This window comes from Desmodus rotundus, chromosome 6, assembly GCF_022682495.2.
Source record: "Desmodus rotundus isolate HL8 chromosome 6, HLdesRot8A.1, whole genome shotgun sequence".
NCBI classification, from domain to species: domain Eukaryota; kingdom Metazoa; phylum Chordata; class Mammalia; order Chiroptera; family Phyllostomidae; genus Desmodus; species Desmodus rotundus.
This window is the reverse complement of record NC_071392.1, coordinates 85,004,335-85,030,287: the sequence shown is the minus strand read 5'-3', so window position 1 is coordinate 85,030,287 and position 25,953 is coordinate 85,004,335. Positions and strand designations below refer to the sequence as shown.

The window sequence follows — 25,953 nt, the reverse complement described above, 5'->3', positions numbered from 1 at the left end:
TTTAATTAAATTCAAAGAAAAAAAAGAAAAGAAAATGACGTGCCCTATTCCGACAATTTAATGAGCAACATATCAGGGTGCAATGGAGAGGACTCACTCTCCAACGCCTGCCCTTGTTTCTCCGTGATCGGGACTAGTGATGCTTCGCCTTCACCGCCACTGGCTAGAGGGTGTCTTGCACCCTGCAATCACCAGTCATGAAAGAAACACACGGAAGCGGCATAAAGTGAAACTGAAACAGGAATGAAGTTATCTGAGGTTAGGGTTTATTTAGTCAGGCCACTTTGGTAACACTGATTAGATGACATTAGATTTGATTAGATGACAGTCTGGTTTTTTGTTTGTTTGTTTGTGGGGCTTTTTTGGCTTAGAGGAAAAATTTCGCTCAGACATCCCCAAGTCTCTATTTTGCATACCCCAGGTTTGGTCTATTGATGGTCAGGTCTTGATCTGTGAGAGGAACTGGTTTCCTTCCACTTTTAGGCCAGAGGCAAGTGAATTTCATAGTCATGGTAGGCCAGTAACCCTGTCCCCAGGCTTTACTTCCAGCTAAGGCCGAGCCAAATCTTCACCAGATTTATGACTTAAATTCTCCTGATGGCCAGATCCCACCGAGTGAGAATCTGATCTTTTTTTCAACCAATTCTATCTGATGCCCAGATACCAAGTTCCATTTATCTCCACTGTTCTCTGGGAACTTCGACCTTTTAACCATTAGCCATAGCTATTAGGACTTATTAAACCCCATTATGATTTTATAGCACTTTTATCACATGGAGACTCTAGCAATAAAGCAATTTGAATCTTTCCTCCCTCCCACGCACCCTCTCTTACTCTTTCCTTCTCACCCTGGCCACTACCCACGCTCTCCCCACCTTCCAGGCTCAGAGAGAAGCATCTGTGAGTGGAAACAGATTGGAACAAGACGGGATGTGGGAAACATCAATCCAACACTCTCATTCCAAAGATGAGGGAACCGTCTTACCCATCAGGAAAGGTCGGGTGAAAGAGAAAGAAGTCAGAAAAGAGAAGATAAAATAAGATGTGTGTGTCTCTTCACGAAGCGTTTCATTTATTGAAATAAAAACATCTGCATTTACTGGACAAGGACACTCTCTCACTTGGACAAGCCAGCAAAGTAGTTTAGTCACGCAGACAAAACGGTGCAAGAAACAAAGGAGGCCCAGTCTCTGCCTCTAAGTCACTCAGAGGCGGAGACTGTCCTGCCCTTCTTCTCTTTCTCGGGCCAGGCATTCATTCAACAACCTTGCCTTTAGGACACACCCGATTCCTCAGGCTAAGGACACACAGGGTGACTGCACCCTCAAGGAACTTACAGTGCGGCAAGGGAAAAAAGTGAATGAAAATTGCATTACAGATGTTCGAATATTAGGCATAGTGCAATAAGAACAAAGGTAGCACAAGATAAAGGTGGAGGGAGGACACAATCTTCCCCTAGGCGTGCCAGGTAGGTTTCCAGCATTAACACGTGAGGTGAGGTTTTAAAGATAAGCGCATGCTTGGAAAATGGACAGGGCGGGGAAGGGCATCCTGTGCAGAGAGAGCCACACAGGCAAAGACGTGGAAGAATAAAACAGCTTTCAATTCAGGAGCAGTAAGCAGTTATGTTTACTGGAGCATAAAATATGAGGAGTAGCAGAGATGGAAGAACAATACTAAGAAAGGGTTACATTATGAAGTACCTTACAGGTTTGGCTAGGGTGGCTGGCTTTTATTGTATAGAAGGTACCAAGGTAAAGGTAATTTTTCAGTGGGGAGAGAAGTGAGCAGATCTTCACCGGGGAGAGTGATGAGCAGACGTGTGATTCAGAAAGATCACCTCAACAGTGGTAGAGAGTGGTGCTTTGGAAACTTTCACATACTTTCAATACCCCTGGAAATCCTGCTAAAACTCAGGTTGTCATTGCCAAGGTCTAAGGTGAGGGCCAAGAGGCTGCAGTGCTAATACGTTTCCAGGTGATGCTAATGTGGCTGGTCCTTGGACAACACTTTGAATAGCAAGAGAAGAGGATGGATGAGTGGGAGATAAAGCTAAAGCCAGGGAAGGAAGACCAGTAGTCATGGCGCTCATGTAAGCTTCACGTGAGTGTTGACAGTGGAAAGAAGTGTCAGCAGGGGAAAAGGAGATGGTTATAGAACTGTTTCATAATCAAAAGGATTGAAGACTGATGGTAAAAGAGGGTGTGATGGAAAGAAATAACTCAAGGACGATATCAAGTTTCTCACTTGGGAGTGTGGGAGATAGGGATGGTGTAGCTACCAACCAAGATAGGTAGTTTAATCATTTCAAAAATGATTAGCCAGACTGTGGAGGTTGGGCAGAAACAGGTAACAGAGTAAGGTGAATGGCATTGGAGGTACAAGAAGACATCCAAGTAGAGAAGATCAGAAGGTTGTTGTGGATATCTGGGTCTGAAAATCAGGGAGAGACCTCAGCTATAAAGTTATAGAATTATAGACTTTAAAGTTATCAAAATACGTTACAGTAAAAACTGAACAGAAATAAATTACCTTTGTATTGGCAGAGAATGAAAAAAAGGAGTCTAGGGGTTGAGCTCTGAGGCGTAGCAATAGTGAGAGAGTAGATGGAAAAGACCCAGAGGTTAAAGAGGAACAGAGATCAGGAGGGACAGCCGGGAACAGAGCAGGTGAGCCCAGCGGGAGCGGTGTGTCGGGGCTAAAGGAGCCGAGTTTCAAAGCAGTGGTCAGCGATGTCATGTACCACAGAGAAGTCAGGTAGAAGGACTGAGAAAAGTTCTATAAGGACATCAAAGTCGTCCTGTCCCTATTTCTAGAACCCCGCCATGGAGTTCTAGAAACACCAAAACAAAAGGAAATAAGAAGAGACAAACCAAGACATTCTTTCCTAAGCCACTCCATCTGTTTTATACATTTAAATTAAAATCTTCTTAAGCTTAGCTCTGAATTTCTTCCCTCCTAGGTGTAATGATTATATTTTTCCACCTTCCAAGGAAGGAACTTGGTGGAGGTCTGCAGGGAGCTAGTCCTCCATTTACAAAGTCACTAGCAAAAAATTCATGTGACAAGGTCTGAAAAGGACTGACTCCTTTGCAGGAAGCATGTGTCTCTTGGTTAGACTTTCATATTGAGTGGCGGTGCTGATGGTGGTGGGGGTGGGGGTGATGGTGGGGGTGGTAGTTGTGGTGATAGGGGGGTGAAGGTGGTGGTGGGGTAGGGGTGATATGTGCATCTTGGGGCCCAGGGGAGAACTGAGAGGGAGACTGGGGCAGGCAGCAGGGGAGGAACCCAGGAGGGTGTGGTATAACATTGCCATATAAATATAGGCCACTCAGGTAAACTTGAATTTCATATCAACGATGAATAGTTTTTAGCGTACGTGTGTCCATTGCGAGCTTCACTGGGTGTGCTGCATTGTTATTTGCTAAATCAGGAGCCCCTAGTGTGATGACCACAGCACATTCAGTTACAGAACCCAAGCAAGGGCTGACTTCCAGTTAGGGGCTCTACCAGTATCGAGTCCTTAGTCACAAGCCAATCAAAAAGAATCCTGTGCAGGCACCAAGGGAATATATGAGAAGCCCTCGTGAGAAGCCTGTAAGATCTGAGTTTCTAGGTCCCTATAACCACAGAATATATGTGAAAAATATGCTTCGAGATGACAAGGGAAACCCTGCACCTCCCAGCTCCCCACATCTGGAACGAGGAGGCAGTCGAGTGCTTACGAGTCGGTGGCTCTCGCCATGGAGTAGCCGTACAAGCTGTGGACGTCGTAGTGCAGACCCCAGTGAAACTCGGCGTCCATGCAGAGGGTCCTTGCAAAGAGCAAGCGGTCCAGCACTCCTGCGGGGAAATACTCGTCAGCGAGCCCCTTCCCTGTCAACAACCTCGCACAAAATAACCACCCTGTGTGCTTCCTGGCCTGTGCCTTCCCCGCCAATCTCCACCCGACAAAACCATTTCCAGATCTTAAATCCGATCCTAAATGCCACCTCCTACCTGGGGCACACACTAAGCCCCTTGTGGAGATAAAGCATTCAAATTAATTCTCTTGAGCTCACAGAGAACGGTGCTGAGTGGAGGCTGCCCAGAACAAGCTCAGAGCCATGGAACGTTGATACAGATAAAATATAAATAAAGCACACACATCTAACTACATCTATGTAATCGAGGAGAGTTGAGCGCACAAAGAACAGATATGAGGGCAGTGAAAAGGGAGCATATTCATTCTAATATTACAAGCATTCACACCTCAGTCACACTTTAAAAAAAATGAGACATGACACTTGGGTGGTTTTGTGAATAAGAACTTAGATGCTGCCTTTGGAAACAGCATTGTTACTGCATTTTCCCTTTCTTATGCCTAAACGCCCAACATTTTCTGTCCTGAGGCCTGCAGTCTCGTTCTCCTTCTCCTTCCAGACCAATACCTGGGGGCCACACCTGCCCTCCCTCAGGAAGCCTTCCTATTCACAGGACCTCAGTCTGAGCGCAGTTCCAGAGAGAGGCGGAGCCGGGGATGACTGAGTCTTCCCACCAGCCCAAGAGTCGGGGTTTGGAGTGAGGAGCTACATTTAATGATACGTTATAAAGACAGTTACATTTCTGGCAGGGCAACATCTGCGGCTTGAGTTCCACCATCACTTCAGTGATAAGACAGGACACTAAAATGGTCCCGTGGGCAAAGTCATGTATCTAAATCCTTTTCAAGCTAAAGTGTACGTTCTGTTCCTGAAAGGTTAAAAGTAGACCAGAGGCAGGGCAGCTTGTCCTGTGCAGGCAGACAAAAGGCTGGGAGGTAGGGAGTGGGGTGCTTTCCAGAAGCAGACAGAAGGTGAATAAGATTGCAGTGCTCTGTAGGGAAAAAACAACAACTTAGTTTGGACTAAGTAGAAGACTAAGAGATTAAAGGAGAAACATGATAAACTAATCCACAGTGAAAAAAAAAATTGGGGAACAAAAAATGAGCAGAGAGGAATAAAGAATAAGCAGGGGAAAGAAACAGTAGACTTTGCAAGAAGTTAAACAGTTTGAAGTCAAGATTTCTCTTAAAAAGTTCTTCACTCCTTCAGTGCCCTAACGGGGTAAAGGAACAGCTAGACCTTGCTCCGAGGGTACGAGTAGAGGAACCGGAACAAACTGGTACAAACTGACCAGATGCTCACCAAGCCTGTGCCTCCTGTGTCTTCTTCCTGGGAGTATAATATTATATTCCCATTTTCACTTGAAGTTTAGTAGAGACTGACTGATCGGATTCTGGCCCAAAAAATGTGAGCAAATTGAACTCACCCCACTTCCAGGCCTTTCCATAAAGATCCCTTCTCTTTCTCCTTTACCTAGGAAGCTGCAAAAAAAGGCTCCATGAAAGGAGAAGCGGGCAATGGAAGTTAACTAGACTCCCGAGTCCCCGTGTAGATGTGAGTGTGCCCCACACTGGGGTATGACATGAGCAAAGAAGAAGTTTATAGCGTGCACTCCACTGAGATGCTGGGGTGCATTTGTTTCCACAAAGAATATACTGTTGCACACACACACACACATTCTTTCAAAATCAGGGCCTGGAAAATTGACCTGGACTAGAAATGGGACTCAAAATAGGAAGGACTAGCAGGAACCCTTGGGGCTGTTAGCGATGAGTTAAACAAATACACACACAAATTACAGAGTTACTCCAACGGAAGGCAATGTGTACTTCCAGTATTCTGACATTGTCATGAAGTTTGAACTTGAACCATGTTTTAAAGGGGTTTAGAGGCAGTGAACAGGGCGGGAGCATCTAGAACTCAAGACAGGAGGCACCGCCCCGGGAGATATGACCTTCACCACACGCTTGCCCTTGGATTGCGGCAGTGAAAAGTCAGAGAGCAAACAATGCAGTAAGGCCCCCAGGAAGGGGTGGTCAGGGGGCTTCAGTGGGGTGGTCCCTTAAACTGGGAAGGGAAATTGCTCCTGCCCACACTGAGTTCCACTGAGGTTGTTTTAAATGTCTCGTACCTGCGTCATAGCAAACAGGTAAAAACTTACGAGGTGTGAACGGAGGAAAGTTCAAGTTGTTGGCTTCACAACTATGGTTAGAAGCTGGGAGAAAGTTAGAGACTTCATCCAAGTCCTTCAAAGACACAAAATACACAGAGTGGAAGAGTCACCGATGACCAGGTAGTTGTTCGGGGACGTTTACTGAACTAGAAGCTGGATAGCTGGGGTCTCTTATTAATAGATTTGGGGATTTTAAGTAATCTTAATTTTTTTTTTACCTCTGTTTCATCTTTTGTAAAAGGCAAGTTACATGATCTGAAGAGAAACCAGAGTGCATCATCTTTTGGATTAGACTGTATCTAAAGTACCTTTCAGCTCTAAATGATATCAGGTACATTTAACCTTTATACATTGATTGCAATCAGTTAATTAAGAAATACTATCTCAAAGGCTAATTCTTACAAGTTATGATTTTATAGTTACTGATATGGCTGCACTATTGTTTTAAAGAACCTAAGATAGAGTAATGTTCTATTTTATAATTTTCTGTTTCATTCCACTCAGTGCAGTGCAAGAAGAAGATACAACTGAGATCAAATCCATTTCTTTAAAGAAGATTAAAAGTAGGTGATGCATAATCCTGCTAACAGAGGAGTTTTTTCCAATTTCAAAGACTCTTCCCCACTTCCTGTTCTCTAGAAATTAAAAGGTACCTAAATTCTTCTCTAATGATGTACTTTAAATTTTAATGAACCATTGCTACAAATAATAGCACCTGTAGTTTCTAATAAAATAGTAATTTTTAAAGCTAAAAGAGAGTTAATGAAGCAAAAAGCTGAAGCCATGAGAAAGCAAAAACCTTTCTCAAAAAGAACCTAACCAGTTGGTAGCAGACTGAGAATTAAAATCCAGAGTTTTGAGGAATCTAATTTATTGCATATAAACCCAGCATTAAGTAAAAGGATTTAGAATATTACTATCTCAAGTAAACTACTTTATTACAAATTAGACTCAAAATTCACCTCAAAATTTGAAATATCTGTCTCCAAAATAAGTTTAACCCTGGAATAACGACTTACAATCCACACTCCATCAAACTTCAGAAATGCACTAAAGTTTTGGAACTCTTCTGTCCACCACTGAGTACAAACTGGATTCGTATAATCAGGAAAGACTGTCCATCCAGGATACCCCTAAAGGACAAAGAAGGTCAGGCAGTTCGTTGGACGGGTCACTCCCGCATTCACTGCGGGCTACTGCCTCTTCTACTGGGAGCCCCACAGAGCTCACCATGTTAGATCACAATTGGAGGCTCTCCTCCCAAAACGAAATGTTACAATAGATGCAAGGAAACAAAGCAAGAAAAGAGAAAGGGAAAAACAACTTATTATGTAGATGAGAAGCCATCAAATGTCTTTTTTCTATGATTGAAAAAAAAAAGCAAAATTTCATCATGTCAAGCCAATCGATAGAATTGTTTAAAATACGAGAAAGCCTAACTATATAATATTTTAGAAGAGAATGATTGAATTTGTTTAATATGTTGCTAATTGAAGATCTTCTAAAACTTGCTTTGAATAATGTGGTTTATAAATAACATGTTGGTTTGAGGCATAAAAACAATCTTTTTTAAATGATTAAATGAATCTTGTGCTTCTTAGGTCAAATATTTCATATTCTCACTTCTCTTCCTATTTCTATCAATGATTGGCTTTTAACATTTTCCACACATAACACAAAGATATGCTCATAGCCAAATTGCTGAAAATTCTGAATTACCAGGATACAAGCTTTTGTGCATGCACTGTTGCTTATTTCCCAACACATTTGCAGGCTGTCATTTAGGGACCACATGGCGCTCGGGCAGTATAATGAGTATCTATCTGTCTGTCTGTCTGTCTATCTCCCAGTTCTTTGTTTTAGGCGCTGGGGCACCATATAATAACCACAGGTAACTCTGAACCTCAGGGAACAGGTGGTGTGGAAGAGCAATCTCCTGCAGCAACACGGTACCTGGAGCAGAGCCTGGAACGTACATTTTAACCAAATTCTTTTATAATTACCCCACACCACCTCCGGCACTACTACCTGTGCCAACATTTTAGATCAAACGATTTCTGTTATTTATTGGCCATTGGAGGCAGCTATCTATTATAATTAATTTTTTGTAATTATATGCAAATTCCTAGTGATATGCCACTCAAATAAGAATACTACCAAAAAGACTCACAGGTCTGGATGATCTACTTTTCAGATAAACAGAACAACAGAAGTAAGTATTGTACACAAAGTCAATGGTAAGAACTAAGTGGGCAGTTAGGGAAGGGGTCACTGATAACCCTGAAAGGACAAGTTTTCCAAAGTTAACTGCCCAGGAGCAACAAGAAGGACAGCCAGGTGAACTTTTAGGTGAAGTACTGGTTTTAGTAAATCTCCCAGCATCCAGTCCTCGAGGGCTGACCCTGCACACAATGGGCAGAGAAGGCTGACTACATGATTTGATTTAAAATATTTTCAAAAGCTCAACTGCCCCCAAAATAGGTTCCTAAGCAGCCCACTTAAATGCCTGAAATCACTACCCCAGAACAAAAGCTGGGCTCTGTAGGTCTCACGTAAAGTAAAAATACATGAGCTAAGATTAGGTTTCACATGAGTCTATCCGCATCTTGGTCCATTATCACAGTTGAATTTATTTGTCGTGGGAAAGAAACAGAAATTGTGAGGCAAGAGGACTTTAAGAATAAATAACACTTTCTTCTAACCACATATTGCCTCTCGACTATCTGTATTATTAGAGGGTCAGGGGCAAGCTTTCTAGAGACTAGATCTTAATCATTCCAGCACAAAAAAAGAAAGGAGGGAGGGAGGGAGGGAGGGAGGGAGGAAGGAAGGAAGGAAGGAAGGAAGGAAGGAAGGAAGGAAGGAAAGAAAAAGAAGTGAAAATCTGTGATGTGACTGAGGGGCTATTGTGCTGAGGGCAATCATATTGCAATAGTGAAACGTATCAAATCAACACAGTGGACATCTTCAATGTACACAATGTTTTATGTCAAATACATTTCAACTAAAAAAATAAATAAATCCTTAAGAATTTTAATCATCCTACTATTCCATCAACTGGTTAAAAATAATAGCAACAGGAACCTCTACAGCCACGATACAATGATACTGTAACTGGCCTTCCTGCCACCCCTTGTCCTACCAAAAGCACAAACTTCCCCAAATGACTGTCATTTACTCTGATTTTTTTTTTCAAGAAATCACCTGCCCAAGGACGAAGCCATTGTCCCCCAAGACCCACACTCTCTTTTTAGTTCCATTCACATAGGTATTGTAGTCAGAATCGTTCAAGATGCCAGGGTTCTAGAAAACAAACAAGACAATAAAATACTGTTTTTATATTTTTTTTGCATTTTCAAGGAAAAACTAGGCCACCGAGTAAGTGCTTGAACATACCACGATAATGACATATTTCAGTCCATGTTTATGTAAGTTCTCAGAAAAGTCTGGGAGACCAGGGAAAGCCTTTCCATCCACAGTGAAGTCCTTCTTTCCGTCCATGTAGTCTATGTCCGAGTACTGGACGTCCTGGAAGACAGTGCTGGCCAGTTAGAACTCAGGCAGTACCTCCACGCTGATACGGTAACTCTGGTTCTTGACCATTAAAACGGAAGTCATATTTTCTCCATGATCCTGGACCTCCCAGGACTTGGCTACTTATTGACCAGGGGTCAATAAGCCCTTCTTGAAGGATGCAGGTGCTCTTAGGTTGTCTCTGTGCCTTGATAGATGCCTGCCGTGAGGTATTGGGAGGACGTGATGGTGGCGACTGTGGGTTTGTCCCTGTCTTTGAGGGCTTAGATGCTTATAATAAAAGCATTCTTTCGATGTTTGTTTGAATGAGCCCACGAGCAATGTTATAACCATGTACTAACTTAGACCCTAGAGGTCAAGCTGGACTATAACGTAAGAGGAGGAAACAGTCTTGTCTTATAAAACTTCTAGGGTAATAATGAACACAGACAAATGACAAAGGGATAGAGCTTTCCTTAACCAAACTCTCATACACACATTATTTCTGTGTTGGCATACCAACCTGTGGGGCGCAGACGTTATTCTTAGTGAGAAGACTGAAATGTGAAGGGGTTAAGTGACGTCTCCCAAGGTCACATGCAGGAGTGGGTAGGGGTTCAGTTGGGGCTTTGGTGATAGACCCTTTGATTCCACGTCCTCTTTAGTTCCAATGTGCCACTACTTCAAAGACTTACAAAGGTCTCCGAAATAAGTGTTCCTTCTGTAGTCGCGCCTTAGAGACTCTAGCTTACAGGCCTGAAGGAAAATGCGGCCTGTGGCTAATGCAGCACCATCTGTTCTAATACTGGGCAGTCATTTAGGACCCAGGGCCCCCCCCCCCCAGCCATACGGTGGGAAAGACCCAATCTGTGGAAGCAAAGTTCATTTGTTTCGGAATCAGCAAGACCTCAAACAAGCCCTCCCCATCAGAGGTCTGAGGGTAGGCTGACGCCACCACCACTCGTAGCCAGAAGAACTATTGGCGGATGCTGGTCCTGCCATTTGGCTAGCTGTAGTGACCCCAGGAAAGTTATTTCCCGTGCATCGTCTACGTTTCTCCATTTACAAAATGCCAGTCAGTGTGGGTCAACCATGAATGCGAGAGCAGTTTAGAAAACAATGAAGATGTGGCGAGATTTGGCCTGATTCCTCCTGGGATTGGGGGTTTGCAGATAACAGATATGGGAGAAGTAAAATGAAATACATAATCATTTCTCCTTAACAACAAAACACAGTGAGCAGTTTTTCTCATGGGAAAACTTTCACCTCATTGCTACTCTGAAAGGGGACTGAACACTCCTGAGATCAGGCCAAAGTCATGGCCAGCCGCAACATCTTCCTTCAGGTACCAACCAAATATCTGTTTGCCTCACAGTTCCCAAGGTCAAGCCCCACATAAATTGCTTTGGTAACTTCATTAACCACCTGTTATGCATCTCCAGGGGGGAGCTTTGTAAATATTATACACTTACTAATGATCTTTTTATTCACTGGTGGACATTGGACATCATAAATACTTTACAACCACAGAGCTTTCAAAATCAGTCTGCTAGACCCGGAAGGGGTACCCAAGGTCGCTATGAGAAACTCACTTAGCGTAAGTCATCATCATCAAAATCAGCACTTATTAACCACGCCACCCAGGTGTTGCTTCCTCTTACAGAACAGCAGCTCACTCTGATGGGGTTCATCCTCTGTGCTACGTGCTTTACGTGCATAGAATAAGGCATTCCTCACAACCCACCCACCAGAGGAAGTCTTAGATTTTCACTTTATAAAGAGGGAAACTAAGACACAAAGGTGGTCATTAACTGGCCCAACACTGCACAGAACTAGGAGAGGAAAAGCTAAAATTCAAAATCATATTCATCTGACTCCATAACTGTGCTCTTTCCATAATAACGTAGGTTTAGTTTGCAAATTTATGAGAGGAGGTCTATCTACCTATATATCTATCCATCTGTCTATCCCTCCATCTACCCATGCACCCATCTACCCATCTATCTGGTAAATTTTAACTAATAAATTGAATTAGGTACAAAAAATAAAAGATACAAAACAGATAAGAGAAGTTCCAACTTACATATGGGATCCCAGCTTTCCGAGTTCGGTTTACAACTTCTTCCAACCCTTCGATGTTACCATAACCCCTGCGACTAAGCTGGAACCCAAGATTCCAGTAGGAAGGCAAGAATGGTCGTCCAATGAGCTGGAAAGGTAAAGGAGTGTCTAAGCATTTGGAATAAACACTGTTTGTAGCACCATGTCCGACACAGACAGCCCTGGCTCCAGTTCACTTTCTGTTAAGCTCCCAGATCCACAATATCGGAGCCCAGAGTAATCGCCGAGGGTAATCTGCCAAATTCCATAGCTCCCATCTTTCTTTATTAAGTACTAAGTGCACTCCCAGAGGCAGCTGCAACACCAGCGAATGAGGGGGTTTGCATAACATGCTTGAATAACAGTATCAGCTGAGTGGGAAGAAGTGACATTTATTCATACAATATTTTCTTATTGTTGGTGATATGACAGGTGCTAATGGAGGCACTTGGGGTATGGTGGCATAAAGCTAACAGTTCTGCTCACAGAGAGCTCAAAGGAAAGAAACACATGTCTATGAGAGTTTCAGGTCGTTGTGCGGGCCAGGAATAAGGAGTAAGGACTGACAGCGTTCAGAGTGGGATGGTGAAGGAATGCTGCAGCCTGTTTGAAACCCAAGTCTGCAGGTCGCTCAAGCCCACACTCTGAGAAGATCCCAGACAGAGTCCCATCCTACACTGGTCCCCGAGAGCCCCTCTGCTCCCACAGGACAGTCCCCTCAGCACCATGCTTCCTTCACACCTCTCCATTCCCGCAGTTTATTTGTGCCTCATTAGTGGTACTTATTATAAGGTATTTCCAATTATAATTATTTTAGGTTGCCATATTTCTCCTAATGGACTGTAAATTGGCTGGCACCTGGACTATATTTCATACACCTTTATGCATCATTTTGAACAAATCACTACCTTTTTTGGTACCTGAGTTTTTTCATCTGCAAAGTAGAAAGTTTGGCCAAATGATGTCTAAAGTTCCTTCCTGTCCTACACTTTGAGTCCAAAATAAATAGCACAGATCCTTTTACATAGTTTCACTAAATTATTATTCACTGAATGAGTGAATAAACTTTGTTGATGTGTGGCCTCAGATCTTTGCAACGGCCGATCATAAACAGATGGATTGTGTGTTTCTTGACAACGGCATAGCATCTGCCCTGTTCTGCATTCTCAAGTCTTTTGCACAGTGCCTCCTTCATATGCACAAGGCACTCAATTCATGTGCACCAGAATAAACATACGATGAATGAAAGACTCACAATCCCGGCATTTACAACCCATGGTTTACCCCCAAACTTTATTTTTCTGGGGCTGTGACAGCAATCAACAATGCCTATGTAACTGCAAAGCCTCACCTCCAGGTACTCCTGAACCACTCGTTCCGGGGTGTCCCCCAGGAACACATAGAAGTCCAGAATGCCCCCGATGGTGCGGTAGGTGACCGCAGGAGCAGGCTGGAGGGTGACCTCTGCAAGGGTTAAAAGAAGAGCTCTCAGGATTTCATGGTTGCACATGTATTCTTCTCCAGAGTTTAAATTCCTGAGCTACCACAAACAGCCTCGGCCTTATTTTGAAAATCACAGCTGTTCCTTTATGTGACTGCTGAAACGTATCAAAATATTCAATGAGCACAACGCCAATGAGGAATTAACTGTTGATGTTTTTAAGAAAAAGAACAAATTCAATTTTAATCTGGCCATATTAAAAATACAAATGTCTAGGATGGGCTAGTGATGTAATCAAACAATGTTTAAAATCTTACTGGCTGATCGTACCTACAATTAAAAAGTACAACCTCATTAGAGCACCATTAGTCCAGAAGCTGGAGGGGAAAGATTCTGGAGTGGGGAGGGGTGGGCTATGCGGTGGACAGCATGGCCTGCATGTTGGGATCTACAGGCACCTTTGGAACATGTTTATCAATGAATCCCACAATCTACAAAGTATCATGGGAAGCACCACATGAAAAGAGACCCCTGAAGCAGCTTTTGATAAAAGTAGCTTTCAGCATGAGCTGGATTTGCAGGCAGGTTAACCACTTTCTGTCCCCAGTTTCCTTAGGACACAGTGCGTCCAATTCGCTTTCGGGTAAACACTGATCTCACCGTGCAAATCAGTTTTATAGCAGCAGCTCCCCAAACATACTCCTGCCAAGATAAAGAGATGCTCCCTACCCATAGCATTACTGTTCATCAGGAAAACCCCAAAAGCAGAGCCGCTGGTGTCTTCGAGGCACAAGAAGAACGTGTGAGCTCCATATAGGTTAATCATGCCCTGTCAACAAAAACAGAAAGAAATAATAGTGTCGGTTTCAAATGTTTTTATTCACCCCGAAGCGAAATCAAAAGCCACACACAGCATGTACTTGGTGGACACTGGACGTAGATAGCATTGTACAAAAAAAGGTGTGAAAATGGTAACATCTGTGTGTGCATAGTATGATGGGATACTCCAGTGACAAGAAACGAGACGCTAATACATGTGACACCATGAGTACATTTCATAAATGCTGTGCGTGGTGGAAGAGACAGATGCAAAGGACCCTGTATGGCCTTGCTCCCCTTACAGAAAACGACCAGAGAAGTCAGACAAATAGAGACAGAGAGCGGATTAGGGACTGTCTGAGGCAGGAGTCGGCACAGGACTGAACATAGGAGTCCGTGTCCAAGGGCAGAGGGGCCTTCCCAGGGAGATGAACACGCCCCGAACCTGGGTGATGGTTGACGACCTCACAGCTCAGAAAGGCACTGAGATCACGCATTGTGCACCTAAGTGAGTTTTAATGGTACACGTTATACCTCAATCACAATGTTGTTTAAAAATTGGAAAACATTTGTAATCACACAGAATAAAACATTAGTAGGTGATGGTATTATGAGAAATTTTGTGTTTCCTCTTTATGCCTAACTGTATTTTCTACTCTTTCTGTAATAAATATATGATACCTAGATAGTAATAAAGTTTAAAATTTTTAAAAATGAAGACGATACATTGAACCTGTCACAGGGCCCCGATGAAGGCTCTGATATAAAAAGATAGTGTGTATAATTGTAAGCGATGTAAGAATAGAAGATATGAGATTATAATATACAGAAAGCTTTTTGGAAGCTCCCTGTGGGATGTTGCAAAGTCAGTCCTTGGTATACAGGGCAATAGTACCGATTACGCTAAATTTCAGGAGAGGAGAAAAGAATCAGCATGATATGTAAAGTAGAGAAGATCAGCAGACCTATGCAAAATCAGGCCGGATTTAAAATATAGTAAAAGTTATGGCATCAGCACTTGGCTGGAATACAGGCTAAATTTAAAATGCTAAGAAGAAAGAAGGAGAGGTGGGAGAGAAGGAAGAGAAAGGGAGGGAGGGAGGGAGGGAGGAGGGGAGGAAGGAAGGGGAAAGAAAGGAAGGAAAGAAGGAAACTAGCTATAATATAGTCACTAAATAATATTTTGTTAAAACGGGAAGTGTTTTTAAAAATTGATGTGTTAGTATTGTGAGTTTATATACCTTGAGAAGAACAGTACTCTCCAACATGGACTGATCTAAACTGGGCAAAGTAACAAACAGACGCCCCTCTGTAGGTCACTCTCCTCTGTAGTTTACCTCCCTCTGTAGGCTGCTTTCTAAAAAGCCAGAAGGTCCTCCTCACCGGGAGCAGTCAGGAGGAGGGGCCCTCACCTGGGCGGGGGTGGCATCGCGGGTGAAGATGGGCCAGGTCTGCCAGGCCATGCTGTGTCGGTACTGCTGGTGCACGTGCTCTCCCAGCCCGTACACGTTGGCGCTGGGCAGTCGGAAGGACAGCTGCAGGTACTGCTGGGCGAACAGGAGGGGCCCGATGTCCGTGTTTAACCTGGGCGGTGGAGTAAGGGTGAGAGTCACCTCTGGCTCTCTCTGTTTCCGTCCTCTACCCTTCGAGAATGGTGGCTTCAGGTCTTACCACCCACTTGCATGCTTTTGAAGAAGGCCTGCCTAGGGTGTCTCTGATTCTTTCATTCTAGAGGAGCGTAGCACTGGAGACATGAGACTAGAAACTCAGGGGGGATGAACGGACATGACCTTGTATTTTCTGTGCATCCACTTTATGGATATACTGTGCTGGGTGCTTTACAAGCATTACCTCGGGACACATAGCCACAGTGACGTGCTGACGCCCTTTCTGTGGACAAGGAAACCAAGGCAGAGGAGGCAAGGTGCTGCACCTCGGTACACAGCAGGCCGGTGAGCCACGAGGACGAGCATCTGAATGCAGGTTTTACTGACATTGATGCTTGTAAGTCCTCCAGCGCAATTTGTGATTTAAGCTCAGGCTAGCATTAGGTGCTTGATGATAAGTTTCTCAGGAAATAATAATTTGGAATGATGCACAGTGAAGCTGAGTTCTAGTGTGAATGGTTATCCAAAATAATAAAATTCCCTATTTCCTAATCTACGTGATCACAAGAGTATTTGCATAACTCAGCAAAGCAGTGCACCGCATGTTAGGTTTTTGTTGGTCTGTGATCATAACAAATTAACAGTATTAATGATTGGTACTAAAACCTTTGACACTTTTCTGTGCTTCAATCATTTTCCTGAGTATAAGTAGCCCATCGCCTGCCCACAGGAAGTCAGAATGACTCTGGGACTGTGTATTCAAAAACATGCAAAGAGTGTCAGAAAGCTCACAAGACTTTGCTGTTGCTCGTCCTCATTATTTTGATACTGAAGGGTTTATCAGTGACCTCCACATGATAGTTCAAGTTGGCGGTACCAGCAGTGCCATCAAACGGCTTAATATTTTCATGGGGAACTTCATAGCGCACGTTATTGAGATCCGTGATCTGTCAGGGAAAAAAAAAAAAACCAAAGGGACAGCCCCAGATAAGACCATTTCCTTGTAGAGCTACAAAACATTCTCACCCCCACATGGCCCCCAATGTGAATAGCTTCTCATTCATGACCCTGTGTTTCCTGATTTGTGAGAAGAAATCCCCCAATCACGTGTCCCTCATCCAATAAAAATTAGCCTGCCCATCAAATCCGGAGATCCGGGCAGAGCGGAACAGAGGAACTATGCAGTGAGTGAATGGGAGTGCGTGGCACCTGGCGCCCTGAGATAGTCAGTGAGAACTACCCAACCAACCTTAAAACGGAGACGGTTGGATGTCTGATATTCAGCTGTGAAGAGGGCGTCAATGACATCATTTCCAAAGAGAGATGGGGACGGCAACCTTTGCAACCTGGCAGTAAGCCCTGGGGGCAAGGGAGCAGAGAAAGAGAGAAAGATGGAGAGAGAGAGAGTAAGAAGCGTTCAGCCTTTATTTTGCTGTTAACTTGCCTGGTCGTAAAGAGCTGATGGGGAACACGGTGCCCACCTGTGCTTTGCTTTTCCTTGCTGCCATTGCTGACTTCATAGCCCCAGTTGCTGGGGAAGAAGCACCTGGGGACATTGGGGTCTGCCGTAGACTTCCAGCAGCACTTATATCGCCACCTGCAGTCTTCCTGCGACCATGGCACGCAGTTAGCATTACATGAAATGAAAGAAAAGTATTGTACGTCTATTTATTATACGTCTATTTATTTATAACCATTTTCCCCCCAGGGAGAATTTAAGATGGCTCATAATTCTTTCAGTCACTTATCCATCCTTTTATTTATACACTTACCTAGCCATCCAATATGCATGAATTACCTACCAGACAAGGAACTAAGTAAGAATATAGATAAATAAGGCACAGTGCCCACTAGTATAGTAAATCCAACAGTCTGATGAGATCAGTGCTCCAACAGATTGTGCCCGGGGGCTGAGGGAACCCCACCAGGCCTTGTACCCAGCCGAGAGGGCTGCCCGCGAGGTGGAGCGGGAGGGCTTCCAGGTAGGTGAAAGGTAAGTTCATTCCTAGTGCATGAGAGGAGGTTAAACAGCAGGACAGTGGAGCGATATTCCAAGCAGACTCAGGGAAGCCACAAGTTCATTGTGCCAAGAACACCGAGTAAGAGAATGAGGCTGGAGGCACACAGTATCCCCACCAGACGTGAGCTGGGTGCGGGCCCAGCAGACCGGACTTTCTCATGAGGAAGGGTCACGGAGACGGCTAACCACACGGCTGGTGACACGCATTTCCAAAAAGTAAGAAAAGGAAAATAGAGAAACTTAGGATAGAACTAGGCCAGAGGGTGACATTAAAAATTTCACAATGCCAAAAATAAATCACATGTGGCTTCTCCGAGTGGTTTGATGATGGATTTTAAAAATTACCATCATTTGGTGACAGGTATTTTCTAAAGGCCCGACCACTTTCAGATGCACTTATATAAAAAAATTGTTTTGTTGTAATGAATTCAATAGATGGAAAACTGAGTGAAAACGTTGAAAAAAACACAGGCACCCACCTCTTCACCCAATAAACTTACATGAAGTTGACAGAAGTGCCAGTGAGGAAAAAAACACATAGGTTCATTATAAAACAGCAGAATATGCAATACGGCAGACCAGAATGTTAGTGAAGCTCCTGAAACTTAGAAACTACATCTTACCAACTCTGGGGCAAAATGCACTCACAGCCTGAAGCTGTGGAAAAGCAACAAGAAGAGGAAAAGCAGCGCTCTGGGCCAGGTCCGCGTGGAGGTTAACCCAGGAAATGAGCGCCTGCCCTGTTACAGGCAGTCACCTAAGGTCACGTAACACGGTGCTGTCAGCAAGCCTCGTAAGTCAGACAGACACCACCATTAATTAAACAGGCCTTGTTTCCACTACTGATTTGGAATGCCACTTCTATTGTAAACTAAATTTCGGTGCACACATAGGAGAACATGGAGAGGCATACTGACATGTTCTATTACATTCCACTGGCATATTTATCAATTCCTTCTGTAATTCCACACCGATAATGACTATGGTGTGAGGATATGTTTGGCTCTTAGTTTGGCAGATCAATAAATCTAAGGGAAAAGATCAAAGAAATATGAATTTTTCTTATCAAATCCTATTTTGACAAAAAAGAAGACAAACATGGTTAGAAATAAAAATGGGGAATGACAACAGATACATATGACTTGTTAACACGAATAATAGTGATGAGACAACTACTCGTATATATATTTGCCAGTGCATGTGAAGATGCACTTCGAATCTCTAAAGAGTAAAATATTAAAGGGTGAAAATGAGAAGAGAGAGAAAAACTTCAATGGACCAGTAGCCATGGGAAACTATAAAAAGTCATCAAAGATATTTCCTAAAAAAACGATATCTTGTCAAGATAATTTGGGGAATAGGATATCCTCATATTATGTATCTATACCTTTTAAGGACATAGGAAAAAGAGGAAACTTTCCTGACTCATTTTATTAAACCAGAATAATGCTAACAACAAACTAGACAAGGAAAGTCCAAATAAACAACTAAGCAAGACAGTTTCACTTAAAAACATGATGTATAAAATTTTAATTAAATGTTAGATTTGAATTCATTAGTGCATTAAAAACTTAATGCATAATAGCCAAGTAAGGATTGTCAAGAGAAAGCTGGAATGGTTCAAAATTAAGAAATCCTTTAATGCAATTTATAACATTGACAAGAGAAAATCATATGATCATCTAAACAGAAGCAAACTATTTTAAAAATACAATAATGTAGTAAATTTAAATGTCCTAAATTTAAAAAGCAAATTATAAAATAATACAGCATCTGGCACAAATAACCCTTTTTTATTACAAAATCTTTTAGTACAAAGTCATAAGTATGTAATTCTATAACATAATAATATCACACTCAAGAACGCCATATAGCATTTTAGGTGAAATGTTCAAATTAAAACCATAAATTATTACACCCATATTATTACCCTACCAACCACACTCAAGCAGGCGTTACTTTTGCCAGAGCCTGTATATACGGTATAATTAAATCTGTGTAAAAAATACATAAATATCTCTGCAAAACATATAAGTAAATGCAAAAGCATAGAAAGACCAAGAGAAGAACACACACCAAGCTACTGACTGATTCTGGGGAGGGCATTTGGAGGTAGAAAAGAAACTTTATGAATAGGGCTTTCCTGTTCTTTCTGTGCATACTATAATATCGGAATCTTTCTTATTAAAAGAATGCATCCAAACAGATATTGTGATTTAAAAAAGACTATGTCACAACACTACTAATCTGGAACAGGTATAGTGCTGACAAGTATTGTAGATGCTAACATCTGATGTAATTGCTCTGGAAACCACAACAGGAATATAACCTAAGTCAATGTTCCAGGCCTATTAAAAACAAAGTAATCACGTTATAACTATAAAGTCTTCTTAGTTGTATTCCTTTACTCTCCATGTACGTAAATTATATTCAGAAAATAAAAGGCCAAGGGCTCAGTGGAGAAGGAGTTTGGGGGTACAGGTCACCTCTGGAGAACTGATTGTCCTAAGTCTGAGACAATTTTCACTACCTCTGAAACTGAGGTCTGCCGAGTACAAAAGGTCAGTTTCATTGTCATAAATTGTTCCAAAGTCTATTGACCTCTATAAAAGTCAGTAAGATGAGAGATCCAGTGCATTCAGGTTAACACAATTATTTTTGCATGCGGTCTTCCCTAACATCCCTATCTCAGTTTTAAGCCATTATCAGTACCCCAGAAATCAAATGTCAAACTTCTGAGAGATATACAGGGTGGGGAAAAAGAAGGTTTACAGCCCTGGCTGGTGTGGCTCAGTGGATTGGTCCCTGGCCTATAGAACCAAAGGGTTGCTGGTTTGATTCCCACTCAGGGCCCATACCTGGTTTGCAGGCCAGGTCCCCAGTTGGGGGTGTGTGAGAGGCAACCACACATTGATTTTTCTCTCCCTCTCTTTTTCTCCCTCTTCTCCCATCAATAAAATATAAATTAAAAAATCTCTTTTTATAAAAAGTAGGTTTACATTTGTGAGTATACAAAGCACAGTTTATTCTTTGTATTATTTATTAATTATTGTATGATTTTGCATGCAAGCAACTGTAAAGCTACTTTTGCCCCACCCATGTATTTCCTTCTTCTTTTTCCATTTTCAATGCCATCACAATAACACAGACCAGCACCACTCAGAAAACATGATGGGTTGTATTTACAATAGGAACTATGCAGATGAAATAGCTGGGAAAAAACTTCATAGTGTATATGTAACAAAGTGTAATGTAATATGTTATTAAGAAAAACATAAAACTCAGTTGAGAAATATATATATGAGTTAAACTGGAGAGGCTTTTTATGTTTTTAAAATAGGAAGATTCAAAATTATGGAAATGTCAATACTGTCTAATTTTACCCTAAAATTTAATGCAGTATTTATTAATATCCCAATAGGATATTATGGGATATAGAATATAAAATACAAAGTGAAGGAATAAAATCTCAGTGTATACAACCTTTATTACAAAGCATTTCATCAAAACTAGCAGGGTTCAAATAGCTAATACTCTTGTAGAAGCTACTCAGGGGGAAAATCTATGTTAGCTCATGTCCACTGGGATCTCCTGCTGATAATATGATTCCAGAAGGCTCTTATTAGAACAAGTCACTGAGTTCACCAAGTGACTTGGCCACCCATATGTGCTTGATGGCCTCTATTCTCAGGGGACACATGGTCCAGCCCACAAAAACCTCTCCAAGGCTGCCCTTGCTCTTGCACTCAAGACACCATTTAACCGCACTGGGAACTTCCTCTGACTCTGGACTTTAGATCCCCTGGGCTGACACTCCTGTGAGCCCCTCCTCCTCTTCCCTCCACCCCGCCCTACCCTACCCCACCCCCTTCCACAGCACTGCTGTTTATTCCAACAAGGCAAGGACGAAATAACTCCAAACACATCAGAAGCCCACAGCCCACTCTGCCACCACTCTCCCCCACTTCACACACTCATTTCTCATAAATAAAACCCAGGCGGCCAGCGGCAGGGAGCCCATTTCTCTGACCTCTGCCACCATCTGGCCAGGCGTGCAGTCTATCCTTTCAGACTCAGGGATCTCTGGGCAGTGCGGAATGAATGAAGTATCTGCAGAGGAAATAAAGCACAAAGTTAAACATCCGTAGTGTAATCACAGCTCCAGGTAGGAAGCAGGCAGTGACGTGGCAGGCTTTTGGCCAGTTCTCCAGTCGGTGGTCACTAGAAGCTGGTCCCTACATTTGTATACATTCTCCAGGTGTTAAACACATCTGCTTGCTGTTTGGTTGGGTTTTGTTGAGATGTAATTCACACGCCCTGGAACTCACCTCTTTAAAGGGTGCAATTCGATGTTTTTTTTTAGTATTTTACAAAATTGTGCAACCAATCACTACTACCCAATTCCAGGCATTTTCATTAACCCCCAAAGAAATCACATACCCATTAGTGGTCATGCCCCTCCCCTCTTCTCCCAGTCCCTGGAAAACGCTAGTCCATTTTCTGTCTCTATGGATTTGCCTATGCTGAACATTTCCTATCGACGAAATCATAAAGTAGACAACCTTTGGTGTCTAGCTTCTTTCTTTTGGCGTAATGTTTTCAAGGGCCATCCATGTTACAGCATATAACAGTACTTGGTTTCTTCTCAAGGCTGAATCACATTCCACTGTGAGGCCAACACAGTTTTCAAATCTATTCATCAGCTGATGGACATGTGGGTGGCTTCCGCTTTTTGATTATTATACCGAATTCTTCTGTGAACATTCACATACAAGTGTTTGTGTGAACATATATTTTAAATTCTCTTGGTTCTATACCTGGAAGTGGAATCACTAAGAAATATGGTTAACTCTACCTTTAACTTTTTGAGGGACTGCCAGTCTCATTTCCAAAGGGGATGCACTGGGTCATAGTCCCATGAGCAGTGCATGAGGGTTCCAATTTCTCCCCATCTTCGACAGCACTTGCTGTTGGCTGTATTTTTATAAGGGTATGCAGAGTATTTCATTTTGACTTGCATTCCTCCAAATACCAATGATGTTGAGTATCTTTTCATGGCTTATTGGGCATTTGCTGATCTTCTCTGAAGAAATGTCTGTTTAAACCCTTTGCTCGTTTTAAAAATTGGGTTATTTTTCTTTTTCTTTTTGAACTGTGAGGTTTCCTTACATATTCCAAATACTAGACCATTATCAGACATGTCATTTGCACATATTTCTCCCACTCAGGGGGTTGTCTTTATCTTCCTCAATAGTGTCCTTTGAAGCACAACATATTTCAATTTTGAAGTTCAAGTTGCCTCTTTCAGCTTCAGTTGCTACGTTTCAGGTGTCACATCTAAGAAACTGTGGCCTAACACAAAGTCACAAATATTTATACCTATATTTTCTTAGAGTTTTTTTATTTGTCCCTTTTCAAATAAATTTCAACCTTTGATCCGTTTTGAGTTAATTTTCATATATGATATCAGGTAGGGATCCAACATTATTTTTTCATATGTGAATATCCAGTTGTTCCATAATTCTTTGTTTGTCTGTTCTTCTTTCCGCTCACTTTCAACAATCTATGAGAGGAACTGGGAAGATACCATTGTCCCCGTGTGAAATAAAGACGTTCACTGAACGTGGCTATCCTTCCTTTGGCCTCTCTCACGTTCGCGAAACTCCCCCTCCCCTTCCATGTAACAACATCAGAAGTGGGGTCAGGTTCGGTGGGCTCCATGAGCATCCCAAACCCAAATTCCATCTGAAGTTTGAGGCAATAGTTACAGTGGGCATAAAATAGTTTCCCTTGAGTAGCTCTGGTTTTTATTTAAAGAAGACTTCAGAACATCTCTACTACCTTTATGGCTCCATACTTGTTTGTGTATATATTTAAATACAAAATTGGTTTAAAGTTGGATTAAAGACTTAAACATAAGACCCCTGCAACTGCAAAACTCCTAGAAAAAAACGTTGAGGAAATGTTTCCTGAGATTTGTCCTGGTAATTATTTCATGGATATGTCACTAAAAGCACAGGCAACAAAAGCAAAAATAGACAAATGGGACCACATCAAACCAAAACGCTCCTGCACACCGAAAACCAACCAACCAACCAACCAACCAACCAACCAACCAACCATCGACAGAATGAAAAGGCAGCCTAAGGAATAGCAGAAAACATTTGCAAACCATGTATATGAAAAAGGACAATTTCTAAAATATATAAGGAACTCCTACAACTCAGTAGCAAAAATAAAACACACAAAAGTGAATAACCTGATTTAAAAAATGGGTTAAAGACTTGAATTGACATTTCTCTAAAGGCCTACACATATGTGAAAAGATGCTCGGTGTCACTAATCATCAGGGAAATTTAAATCAAAGCCACAATGAGACATCAGCTCATTTGTTAGGATGGCTGTTATAAAACAAACAAACAAGAAAACAAGAATTGGTGAGGATGTGGAGAAATTGGAACCATTGTATACTGAGAGTGGGAATGATGCAAATCAGTGCAGCCACTTTGGAAAACATTATGGAGGTACCTCAAAAAATTAAAAACAGAAGTACTAAATAATCCAGCAATCCTACTTCTGGGTATTTGTCCAAAAGAATTGAAATCCACAGCTAGAAGAACTATTAGCATTTTCATGTCACGGCAGCACTATTCACGATAGCCAAGATGTGAACACCCTCCAAAGTCCATTGGTGGATGAAGGAGTAGAGAGAGTACGGGATATGCGTGGGATATCACTACCTGAAATGGAATATTGCCCAGCCTTAAAAAAGAAACTAATCTGGTCATTTGCAACAGTTTGGTGAAGCTTGTAGACATTATGCTAACTGAAAGGAGCCAGGCACAGAGGACAAACACTGTATGATTCCACCTATATCATGTACCAAAAATAAGTCAAAGTCACAGAAGCGAAGAAGAGAATGGTAGCTGCCAGGGGCTGGGGGAAGGGAGAAATGGGTCGTTGCTAATCAACACGCATAAAATTTCAGGTATGCAAACTGAATTAATTCCATAGGGCTGATGTAGAAAATTGTGCTTACAGACAACAATGGTGTACGAGACACTGAAAAACATATTAAGAGGATAAATTTCATTTAGGTGTTCTTACCACAATAAAAATTAAATAAAAACTCCTTTTCAACTCATGGAAACGTATCTTCAAAAAACACATCAGGAATAGTCCACTGTGCAAAACGATTAAAATTGGAACTATTCTACATGAATTCGAGGATGGTTTAGAATGAAGTGTGCAGGTCTAATTTTATGTTGAATAAAAGAAACTACTTATTCATATACACTGAATACTAATCTCAGGGGGCTTGCTACCCAAAAAAAGTTTTACAGGGAAAAAGTAGTAATAGGCCAAAAATGGCTTTATCAGTGGATTTCAAATCATCTTGCAAAGTCCTAATTGCTCCTAGAAAGTCTTTAGTTTACTGTGGAGAGCGGTGAAGAGATTGAGCAGGTAGGGTCCCGCTGTCAGTATAATATCTCTTTGTCGCATGCTTCATCTACCTTTATACAGTGAGCTTTATCGAGCAGAATAAACCTCAAATTTCATCTTAATTGAGAATAGATTTTTGCATTGCATATTTAGAGTATAGTGTGCATTACATTTTTTTCTTAGTTCGTGTATAACGTGTGTTTGGAGGAGGAGGCATTCTGTTTGATGCTTCTGTGAGAGAAAAAAAAAAACAGTTTCAAAGGTCTCTATGAAGAAATCATAGCTCTTCCGATCAGAATATGGGCTGGGGGGTAATTGTAGTCGATAAATGTAGGTCAAGGGCATCAGCCCTGAACTTCCCTAAACTTTCCTGTAACCTAATCTCCTTTTCCACAGTGTAATGGGGTTGGGCACTGTTACCTCAACTGTTCTTTCTCCTTGAAGGCTCTATTACTTCCTGATGCTAGTTTGAGAAACAGGCATTTAATGAGCCTCCTTGTGCATCTTGTCACACTTGCTTCAAATGGGACTCGTGACACCCTGCACATCACTAGCATTCGAGGTTTAGTTGCAGAAAAAGAACACATCTTCAGGGAATTGACTTAAATTAGTTACTATGGATGTGAACTGTAAACAGTGCAATGTGGCTGCATGCCGAAGAGTGAAGGAATTAAAAGGATTTTTTAGCATCCAGGAGGGACTTCCTCTACCAGTTCTCCCAACCCAGCAGCCACAGCATCTCCCTTACCTGAAGGTTTCTCCAACACCAGAAACAGCAAGAAGATGTCCACGGCCAATACAATCAGGAAGAAGATGATCAGAATGACTTCCAGCACACTGAGCTTCCTCGCCATCTAGAGGACACAGATAATAGGATTAAAGCAAACCGCAAAGTCCCCTCAATGGAAAAGAATAGATGGGAACTCCTGTCCTGGCTGGTGGGTCAGTGGGTTGGAGCATCCACTCAGGAACCA

The 25,953-nt window shown here is 42.2% G+C and overlaps 1 protein-coding gene across 3 annotated transcripts in view; it reads right to left on the bottom strand.

Moving 5' to 3' along the window:
* Positions 1–25,953, bottom strand: part of LOC112299863 (maltase-glucoamylase) — a 166,439-nt gene that overhangs the window by 49,177 nt on the left and 91,309 nt on the right. For all 3 annotated transcript variants that reach the window (XM_053926556.2, XM_053926554.1, XM_053926555.2), the window contains 14 exons: positions 25,728–25,833; positions 21,567–21,646; positions 16,998–17,124; positions 16,766–16,875; positions 16,309–16,463; positions 15,322–15,493; positions 13,820–13,919; positions 13,001–13,113; positions 11,633–11,758; positions 9,433–9,564; positions 9,241–9,339; positions 7,056–7,169; positions 6,025–6,109; positions 3,726–3,843 (listed from right to left, as the gene is read on the bottom strand). In XM_053926556.2, coding sequence (XP_053782531.1) covers positions 3,726–3,843; positions 6,025–6,109; positions 7,056–7,169; positions 9,241–9,339; positions 9,433–9,564; positions 11,633–11,758; positions 13,001–13,113; positions 13,820–13,919; positions 15,322–15,493; positions 16,309–16,463; positions 16,766–16,875; positions 16,998–17,124; positions 21,567–21,646; positions 25,728–25,833 — 1,637 coding nt within the window. The remainder of the gene's footprint in view (positions 1–3,725; positions 3,844–6,024; positions 6,110–7,055; positions 7,170–9,240; positions 9,340–9,432; positions 9,565–11,632; positions 11,759–13,000; positions 13,114–13,819; positions 13,920–15,321; positions 15,494–16,308; positions 16,464–16,765; positions 16,876–16,997; positions 17,125–21,566; positions 21,647–25,727; positions 25,834–25,953) is intronic.